Below are 10482 nucleotides of genomic sequence, written 5' to 3'. Positions count from 1 at the left end.
TAGAAGATTACTAAACATTTGTGAATACTGGGGGAGGGACAGACAAAGCACATATATATTTATATATTCTTAAATAAAAGATACTCTTTTTTTTTTTTTAGATGGAATCTCACTCTGTCACCAAGCGGGACTGCAATGGCGCAATCTCGGCTCACTGCAACCTCTGACTCCCTGGTTCAAGCGATTCTCCTGCCTCAGCCTCTCGAGTAGCTGGGATTACAGGCACATGCCACCAAGCCCAGCTAATTTTTCTATTTTTAGTAGAGACAGGTTTTCACCATGTTAGCAAGGATGGTCTCGGTCTCCTGACCTTGTGATCCACCCACCTCGGCCTTCCAAAGTGCTGGGATTACAGGCATGAGCCACCGCGCCCGGTGAAAGATAGTCTTCTTTATCTGGAAAGGTTCTTTTATATCAGTAAAGGTAACGTTAAGAAGAAAGAATACCTCAACTTTGAGAGAAGACAAGATACCTACCTCATCAGCCAAATAAGCACCATCAACCCTCAAAATAGATGGAAAGAGAAATGTCACAATGGGATTGCATTCGCTTGTTAGTGCAGCATTGTTTGCAATAGCAAAAATAGCTGGGGAAAAATCCTGAATGTCTATCAATACCAGAATTGTTGAATACATTGTGTCTATATATCATATGAAATATTATGCAATTATAAAGATGTTTTAGAAATATATATGGTTGTGTAGTTGCACACAAATATAAAGTGTATGATCCCACTTAGGTTAAAAAGTGAGAAAGACTTCCAAATTCCTATATTTCTGTTTATATTTATATATTGTTATAACATCATAGAAAATGGTTTGGGAAAATATATGCCAGAGATTTAACATTGGTTAAGTGTGATTGAAGGTGGAACATGAGAACACTGGGAAATCCTGAGAGGTGGCAAGGAGAAAAAGAAATGAGATAGAGAAAGGTCTATTTTATTCATCATAGATCTTTTCATTGTTATAAAGATTGAAGTAAACCATATTAATTTTTGGTAATTTTGAAAGATGGCCTTAATATTAATGCATTAAATTTAAAAAAAATAGGTGATTAGAATGTTATTGTTTATCCTCATAAGATTGAATATCAGGATCACGTCTTTAAGGCAGAGAAACTTAAAGTATATAGAAAATAGATGTGAGGTGAAGAGACTGGAGTCCAGAAGCCTACCTCTTCCTCTGAGGAGAATATAAAATGCTCATCATTTTGTTGACAGCATTTATTTAGGGAATTATTTGCTAATTCTGGTGTATTATTTCTTATAGTGTAGATTAGAATGATGCCTTTTTTACCTCAGTCTCATTTTTCAGATAGTTCCTTATCCCTTATCTGCAAGTGAATACTGGATTTTTTAAGTCTGAAAGTAATGTCCTACTTCCTGGTATGGGAACTGGTTGTATCAATGAGTGTCTGAAAAATGTATTGTTTCATATAACTTAAAAGTATAAGGGTACTGTCTAGGGATTCTATATCATTTAAGTCTGGGAAAGCTAAGCCATTTAAGATGCCTTCAACTGCAAGTAATAGAAAACCCAGACTCAAATTGCTTTAACTATAAACAAATTTGTTACCTCATAACTTGGAGTCAGAAGTAGGACTCCAGGGATGGTACAAGCAGCAGCTAAATGATAAGATCAAAGCACACAGAGTATTCCTATTTTCTCTTCTTCCATCTTCATTACATAAGTTTTGCCCTCAGGATAATTACAGAGATTCCAAAGGGCATGTAAAGGTCATCCTAAAAAAGAAAAGGGAATGTTATTTCCTGTTTCTCTTAAGAGTAAAGAGATTTTTTTCTGAAGTCTTCCAGCAGACATACTATGATGCTTAAATGACCAGGATAAGATCACATGCCCAATGCTAAATCAATCATTTGCAAGAAGAATGGCATCACCATATCTAGCTTATACTAACCTTTTAGAGTGAGATGAATATTTGAAAGTCAGTCAGTGATCATGACCACCTACATATACAGAATATGTTCCTAGGACAATCTCCCTCTTTTTGCATAGCCTGCTCCATTCTCTTCTTTGGGGTGCCTCATTCTCAGTGTCTTACATGATAGTAATGTGAATAAAGCAGCTTAATCCTCATATCCTTTCAGATTCACTCTCCTCCAATGGAAACTGCCTCATGCCTAGCAATTTGTGCAACATCTCACTGTGTCTCATTGTGTCTCATTGGCTCTGACGAGGTTAGATGCGTATTCCTAAACTAATCATTGTACCAGTAATTCTATACTCTGAAAGATCAGGCTTATGTTGTTCCCAAGAGAAAAATTGTGGCTCTATTGCCAGAAGAACTGTGATAAGATGGTAGGCTGCAGTATCAATTGATGTCTATTATAATTAAACACATTTTGCAGCTCAGCATCCATATAAGCCTATCCTGCCATACATACATGTCCAAGAATCCCTCCAATTTTTACTTTGACCAACTATTGATGGATATGAATTGCTGTCTATTTGGAAAATATCTTTGCTAGAAAAACTGCTACACTAACTTTTTAGACAACAGATTAATTAATGACTGTTTTTGAACTTTAAATAAATTGAATAAAGCAATGTGTGCCCCTTAGTTGTCTGGCTTCTTTTTTCAGCATATTTGAGAGATTGATTCAATAGTTGTAGCTTGAACATTCTCATTACTGCATGATATTCCAATGTATGAATATACCCCATCATATCCAGTATGCTGTTGATGGAAATGTAAGTGTTTCTTAGTTTGGAGTCATTAAAATAGTTAAATACATTTTTTTCTCTTTCAAACAACTACTGAGGTATAATTTACATACAAAAAGCTGTACCTAATGAGGACCACGTATATTTTATAATTTAAAAAATAGGATTTGAGATTTTTATAATAGGAGACTAAACATCTTTCCCATTAAAATCTGAACAAATATAGTAAAAAAGAAAATCCACTCTCAATGGCATCTAAAATATGAGAAATAGGAAATAATTACCTAGCTGAGATAGGAGAACAGTTCCAAGAGGCGAATAGGGCATTTGGTGGATGTTTTTCTACTGGGGAAGTTTACCCATTCTAGAGAGAACCACTGAAAGACTTAGAAGCTCAGCAGAACTTGTGACTGCTTGTCAAATCTATGAATATAGAATGTGGAGTCCAGAACCTTAATAACCTCCCCACCCTTTACTTTTGATTGAAATTCCAAGGGTGAAATCCTAGAAGTAAGAGTTAACTATAACTTTTTAAAAAGCCCTCACTGAAACATATCTGCAAATTGCTTCCCATAAAAATTCCATGAACTTTCACTTGAATCTGCACTAGATATGAACCTCTTTTTTCATGATCAATTACATTAAGTAACATTTTAATGCTCTTTCATATTTTGGTTGTTGAATCAAAATTATTATTAATCCTATTTTTCCTTTTAGATGTTATTTTATTGTTTTAAGTGTAGTTGTTCTGTTAACATCTGACTCATCCCCTGATCCAAATACATAAGTACCTGGATAAGTAAGATACCATTAAGCATTCTTTTGTTTACAGAGGTTTTGGTTTGTTCATTTGCTTTCTGTTCGATTTAATTTTGCTGCTTTTTACCTTTATTGGTTCAACATTAGTATGCAACCGTTCTCAAAACATTTAAAGAATCATTTCAACATTCCTTAAAGAATACCCAATGTTTCTCCACTGATTTGTAAAACCATAACTTTTATCTAATTATTCCTTATAAAGCTATTTTTTGCAAAGCTTTCTATTCTGATAAATACGATCACTGCTTATTGTAGAAATATTATGTCAAATGTCCAGTACTGGGAGAAAAGCCAAATTATAAATCACTGTGAAAGTGAATTTTATGGACTAAGGGCAAGATATGTAACAGGTGATGAATAAATATTTGTTGAATGAAAAAATGGATTAGAAAACATCTAATGTCCTAGAAAAATTAGTAGTCTTTACAGAAAGAGGCATGACATGAAACTGCAGATAAAAAACAATCCCAGTTTTGCAAAAGCGTTGGAAAAAGGAAAAAAAACGAAAAACAGCAGCAAAAAACAAAAATAAACATGAGCATTAATATTTTTCTGTGAGGCCCCCAAAAAATTAGAGATGGGACTGCAGTTGATATTTTCCTCTTAATATTCGTTTCCTAAAATTTAGAGAGTGTTCACATTGTGCATGCAATTATCTTGCAATAAAAAAAAATCCCTCAAAAACAAAAACAAAAAGGCCAGGGAAGATCAGTCAGGAAAAATTAGGTAGAGACTGGGTCAAAATGGCAGACTTACCATAGTGAATTTCTCTGTTCCAACTTCAAATCCTTTCAAAAAGAGGAAAGACATATTTATGTGTAAAGAACAAATCCTTAAGGGCACGGACAAAGGTGGGAGGAGGGGGGCGGCGGCAAGGCGAATTCCCAGAAGATGGAAAGCAGATGGGGCAGAAGGACTAAGAAGGTGGAAGAAAAGGTCGGGGTGGGAACCAAGGGGCCCTGAAACGATAGAAGAAGGGGCCATTGGATTCCGAGGACCACTGTGGCACGAACTGCTCTGGATTTGGAAAGAGGTGGAGTTAAAGCCTGTAACTCCACCAGGGCTCCAGGCTGTGTGGTGGGCGTTGGAGCCTGGTGGAGACGAGGGCGCGGTGTTTGGCAGGAAGAGGAGGCCTCTCTCTGGGCAGGAAGCTGCGCTACGGAAAGAGGGAGGAGACTGCAGCGGCGACAACAGGGACTGGTGGAAGCCCGATGTGGCTGAGGGGCCACCGCTGGCCGCAGGGAGGCAGAGGGCCAGCCAGCCAAGCGTTGCGGACGCCGCTGCCTTACACTTCGCCTGCCTCGCCGTGATCCTACACACACTCCTCATCTGCGGATTCTGCCCTCCCAGCTCTTGCAACTCATTCGGCCGATTGTCTGCTAAACCTCCTTCGCCACAGGCTCACAACGGAGGCAGCAGCTAGGTGTCCGATTTGGACACGTGAGGCCCCCGATCCCCGGCGGTGGACGCCAGGCAGGGCAAGGCCATTAGTGGGCGCCAGAATGGAGAGGGGGATGGGAAAGAATCCAGGAGGAAACATGGGGCGGAGGTGGCCGCCAGGCAAAAGTGGGGTGCGGGAGTGCAGTGGACAACAGGAAAAGGGGGAAGGAATAGCAGCCAGACAAGGATTTGAAGGTGAGCGCCAGGAAGCAAGGGCGTGGGAACCAGGAAAGGGGTTAGGGTAGGCAGGGAGGATTGTGGACAGTAGCTGGGGCACTCAGGGCAGGAGGGCAGTGGGTGCCGGTGAAAGACGCTTTGCAGGGGATTGGGAGTGGACGCCAGTGGCAGTAAGGAGCTGGGGAAGGGCAGCGGGCTCCGAGCTGGGAGGAGGTGGTCCAGCCACTTCTACAGACTTCCTAACCCCAGCCAGCTCTACCCCACCACTCCTGCCCTTCTCCACAGCCCAGAGGAACATAAGAGGGAGAGCAGGGCAGGCATGCAGCCAGGATTTCCAGCATTGCTTCCAGGCTCCTGGGGAAAACTTAGGCACTAGTGCAGAGTACGTCCAGACATGGCCATAGGGAAAAGTTTGCCTTATGGCACGCTGGATATGTCTCTCTTTCCTCTCTCCTCCCCCAGCAGGCATGAAGACTCCCAACACACAGGAAGCCGAAGGGCAACAAACCAGGGCAGCTGCAGGACGGGCCACCGGGTCTGGAAACATGACAAAGAAAAAAGTCTCCCAAAAGAGGCAGAGAGGCAGACCTTCATCCCAGCCCCGCAGGAACATCGTGGGCTGCAGAATTTCTCACGGATGGAAGGAAGGAGATGAGCCCATCACCCAGTGGAAAGGAACCGTTCTGGATCAGGTGCCTATAAATCCCTCTCTTTATCTGGTGAAATATGATGGAATTGACTGTGTCTATGGACTGGAACTTCACAGAGATGAAAGGGTTTTGTCTCTTAAAATTCTTTCCGACAGGGTGGCATCATCTCAAGTTAGTGATGCCAACCTTGCAAATACCATAATTGGCAAAGCAGTGGAACACATGTTTGAGGGAGAGCATGGTTCTAAGGATGAATGGAGGGGGATGGTCTTAGCACAAGCACCTATCATGAAAGCCTGGTTTTATATTACCTATGAGAAAGATCCTGTCTTGTACATGTACCAGCTTCTAGATGATTATAAAGAAGGTGATCTCCGTATTATGCCAGAATCCAGTGAGTCTCCTCCAACAGAGAGGGAGCCAGGAGGAGTTGTAGATGGCTTGATAGGTAAGCATGTGGAATATACCAAAGAAGATGGCTCCAAAAGGATCGGCATGGTCATTCACCAGGTGGAAGCCAAGCCCTCTGTGTATTTCATCAAGTTTGATGATGATTTCCATATCTATGTCTATGATTTGGTGAAAAAGTCCTAACTGTTAGCGTAAAATTTGCCACATATGTGGAAACAAATGTATAATTCCTAGACATGCAAAAAATGTTGCTTTTCAGTGTATTGAAAGCTTAAGGATCCCTCATAACCCAATATTTTGCCAGCATTAACTGTTGTTTTACTCTACAAAATACAAACTTGTGTGTACATGACATGCTGTGTGTAAGCACTTTGTCTTGTTGAAAAGATTGGGTGTGATTGGTAGATGGGGGATGAAAGGAAGGAACAGCTGTCAATTTCGGCTGCGAATAAAGTTCAGCTAGAATCATAATCGGTCATCTAAAAATGGCACCGGATTTAGCTGGTCTGGTCTGGTCTGGTCTGAAGGGGGCAGGGGAAGGAACTAGAGATTGGCTGTTGGATGGGAAGAAAGGAGGAGGTGACCGTTAGGAAGAGGTGGGAAAGGGCCAGAAAGGGACAGGCTACTTGGGGGTAGGGATGACTTATGTGGAGGAAACATCCACCTGGGAAGGGAGTGACGAATAACAGAGGGAGAGTGAGATCTTAGGGCTTAGAGGAAAAGAGACAGAATAAATTGAATAGAGAGGAACACAAAGAAGCATAGAAGCGATCCAGAGTAAAAGGTAGAAGGATCAACCTGACAGGGATCTGGGGAGAGGCTAAAGGATTCACAAAGTAAGAGGTTATGTGGGATAGGGTATCGGTGGGATAAGAGGAAGAGGGCCACTGAGGAAGGAGGAATTCAAAGGAGAAAGACTGATGGAGTAAGAATACAGGAAAAGAGTTGTGGCGTGCAGGGCCCCTGAGAGATTGGAAGGCCCAGGAAACGGTTGGACTTCTGGCAGTGTCCGCATTGCTCTTCCTGTCTTCATGTACAAAAGATAATGGCAACTGTCAAAGAAGTCTGATGCATTGTAGGTTCTCTAGAAGGTCATTCTGACAGGGCTGATTCAGTCAAGTTAATCAGGAGCCAAGTTGATACCCATAAGGCTTTTCTTGTTTCAGGGAGTTCATGACGCACCTGCCCAGCAGAACCCCAACCCTCAGCCTAAACACACTAACATGGTTCCTCTCACAAGTGCTGGGCTATGGGGGATCTCCCCACATTTGCCCTGCACTGGATAAACAATACTGGTAGAGGATGGGTTAGTGGGGCTCTCAGAACTTAAGACATGTGCCATCTTGAATTTGGAAAGTACTTTATCCAGAAAAATTGAATCTTTCTGAACTCAGGTACACCAGTCTCATCACTCCTTTTCTTTCTGCTGGAATGTTGTTTTTCTATCTAAAGATAAGGGGCATCAGAGGATTGAGCCTAGAGTCTCCAGAGTATGGGGAGTACTTAACTGTCCAGGCTTCTTTCAACAGCTGACTGAAACCACAGGTGGCTGTGACCAATGATCCACTAAAACAGGCTTGCTCTCCCAAGAAGCCATATTCTGGTTAGACCTTCCCCACAAAGCTTGTGTCTTCAGACCCCTCGCAGGCACATGTTGACCAGTCTTGCCTACCCCAGCTCACAGAGACCTGTGATAGAAGTCTGTGCAGCTCTTTGTTTCCAGGTGAGGCAGATGCCATGGGGCATTTGGGCCAAGAGTTGTGACTTGGTATGACTCACTCAGCTGTGCAGTGTCACAAGGAGGGGTCAAGGTTGGTGGGGAGAGGGAGCAGCAACCCCCCAAAAGTCCTTCTGAACGATGGTGTCTGATGCACAGACAGATCCGTGTCTTTCTCTTCCTGCCCTCCTTGCCTTTCTCCAGTCTTTCTCCTGTAAGCTCACCTGAAAACTCTCTCACTTTTTTCTGCAACCGTAACCTTCACCAAATTATATGCCTGACCCCAAAGAAAGGGCTGGTGACTTCTGCTGCCCAGATTACCCTAACTCCATGCATAGTGGGAGATGCAATGATCTCCCTGGAGCTGAAAGAAGGTGGTAAATATAGTTTATTCTCTCCACCCAATATGGCCTGAGACTGACTGCCTCAAGAATTAAAACAAGGCAAACCTACCTCACCATAGCAAGGATTGATTTTCTTATATACATCACACAGTTCAGTCCAACTAAAACCAGCAGGCTGTCCAGGGACCAATCTCACTCAGCTGCCAGGTTTCGTTTATCTTTGTGTTTTTATTGTTTTCTATTTTCAGTTAGGTACTTTAGACAGTTGAGAGATTTCACACAATGAAAATTCATGATTCTGGAACCTCCTGAAAATGAAACAGAGCAACAGCAACAAAAACATGAGGGTTAGGCCCTCATTCCAACAAGGATACATGTAGCTGGGCCTTAGGCAGGTCTCAGTCCAGTTTAGATTCAGAATACTCTCTCCAGTAGGCCACACCCCCAGCTTGCCAAGTTCACTCTAATAAAATGCACAGTTGTCCCCTGGAAGTGTTCATGCTTGTAACTGGGGCTACACCCTGGGAAAACTGCCCCTTTGACTTGCTTTGATCCCATTTGCTTTTTAATTTACTTGTTTTCTTTATCCCGCAACTACTTCAGGTGGGCTCTCTGCTAGGTACAGATACCTATGATGTAATCATGAACGAAAGAAACAAAATAAAATTCTTATCCTCATGGAGCTTTCATTTTAGTGTGGGAGACAGACTGTGGCCAAAACAAACAAGCAATTATAATGTGTTTTCATAGTGACTAGTGTTAAATAGAAAAACAAAAGCAAGAAATTGGGATAGAAAATTTCAGGAAGGAGGCTGAAACTAGATAGAGAAGGTGGCCAGGGAAGACCTCACTGAGAACTTGGCTTTTGAGTCTCACCGGAGGGCAATGGGAGAACTGACCCTGCAGCTGTCTGGGGAAGGAGCATGCCGGATGGAGGAACAGCAAGTGCAGAGGCACCAAGACAGGTTTATGCCTGGCATGTTTGAGGAGCAATGAGGATGCTAGCATGTCGGGAGCTGAGTGAGCAAGGCAGAGAATAGCAGGAGGTGGTTTCAGAGAGGTAATGGGGATGAGGGAGAGGCAGACAGCTGACAGCTCTGTGGATTTCAAAATGCAATTTGTCTTTTACATTGATGTGATGGAGAGTCATCTATGTATTGATAGTGGAGATTTGTCTTAGTTTAACAGGATCACTCTGACAACTTGGAGAATACTTTTTATTAGTACATGATGAATTAAAGGGGAAATAATTAGTAGGCTATTCCAATTATGTAGGTAACAGTTGATGGTGGGTTTCACCATCCTGGTGGCAGTAGATATGGTGAAAATTAGTTGGTTTTGGCTGTTTTCAGTTATACCCTGCAGATTTTCCTATTGGAAGAGAAACATGAGTCAAGAACTACACAATGTTTTCTGGTCTTATTTGATGATTTCCTTAAGAGAAACAAATTCCCAGTGAAAACCATAGATCACAGAGTTAGTTTCTATACTAACTGCCTAGATTGGGTATAGAATACTGATGAAGTGATCTCTAGAGAATAGGAAACTGATCCAGGGTCTCATTGATAAACCATTGTTTTTGGCCTTGCCCTTCTGGATAACTCCCCTAGCTGTTATGTGGGACTTTGTTTCCTGATATAGAGAATTGAGTCAGCCAAAAACATTGGAGGTTTAATCTTATGAGATAGAAGCAGCCACTATACCACACAGAATCAAAAGTAAATGTTAATCCTTTCTGATGGTGCAGTGCAGCTCTCTCTCTACTTTCTCATGCACAGCTGCTATAAGGAGAAAAATCATTATCGATGGGGGCAAGGGATCTCTGTCCTTAATGGAGATCAAATTTCATATGCATCCATCTGAGTAGGTTGGGGAATTTTCATGAGACAAAGAATCAAGCTTTTATGGCTCTGTTAGATATGGATGCACAATAAACTCTTCTACTGGACTCATGAAAGGAGAAAGCATCTCAAATCAGGAAACAGGATTTTGCCTGGTTGACAGCCAGAAAAAGAAGCCCATGTGACCTTGTGAGCAAATCTTTTTAGGCCAATTCTGTGTATTGATGCTGCTACCTTCGTATCTGAGTATCACTGGGAACTGATGCTTGTGTTTCCTTGTTTTATAAATGCCAGATGAAATTCAGCCATACATAGATAAGTACTATTCTGACATATAAATTTATCTCTCACCAGCTTTCCTGTCTCTCTGGCTCATCCAACACAAAGTATAGAATT

The 10482-nt window shown here is 41.9% G+C and overlaps 1 protein-coding gene and 1 long non-coding RNA gene across 10 annotated transcripts; one reads left to right on the top strand and one right to left on the bottom strand.

The window, feature by feature from the left end:
* Nucleotides 1–246: 246 nt before the first annotated feature.
* On the bottom strand, nucleotides 247–4626 carry LOC128930594 (uncharacterized). The gene is made up of 2 exons (XR_013531456.1): nucleotides 4263–4626; nucleotides 247–1744 (listed from the first exon to the last, which is right to left on the bottom strand). It is a non-coding gene; the product is annotated as an uncharacterized LOC128930594 (long non-coding RNA).
* A 51-nt stretch (nucleotides 4627–4677) lies between these two features.
* Nucleotides 4678–6536, top strand: SPIN2B (spindlin family member 2B). Of its 9 annotated transcripts, none has more exons than XM_078362581.1 (2): nucleotides 4678–4929; nucleotides 5589–6536. In XM_078362581.1, exon 2 carries the CDS (start codon nucleotides 5591–5593, stop codon nucleotides 6365–6367), a length of 777 nt encoding a protein of 258 aa, XP_078218707.1. In that variant the 5' UTR covers nucleotides 4678–4929; nucleotides 5589–5590; the 3' UTR covers nucleotides 6368–6536. The 9 variants fall into 9 exon arrangements, with proteins under 9 accessions (XP_078218707.1, XP_078218706.1, XP_078218705.1 ...); XM_078362580.1 differs by having other exon boundaries at nucleotides 5586–6536; XM_078362579.1 differs by having other exon boundaries at nucleotides 4678–4946.
* Nucleotides 6537–10482: the final 3946 nt, after the last annotated feature.

This window comes from Callithrix jacchus, chromosome X (genome assembly GCF_049354715.1).
Source record: "Callithrix jacchus isolate 240 chromosome X, calJac240_pri, whole genome shotgun sequence".
NCBI classification, from domain to species: Eukaryota; Metazoa; Chordata; class Mammalia; order Primates; family Cebidae; genus Callithrix; species Callithrix jacchus.
Note: the sequence above shows the minus strand (reverse complement) of the source record. Positions and strands in the feature narration are given on the sequence as shown.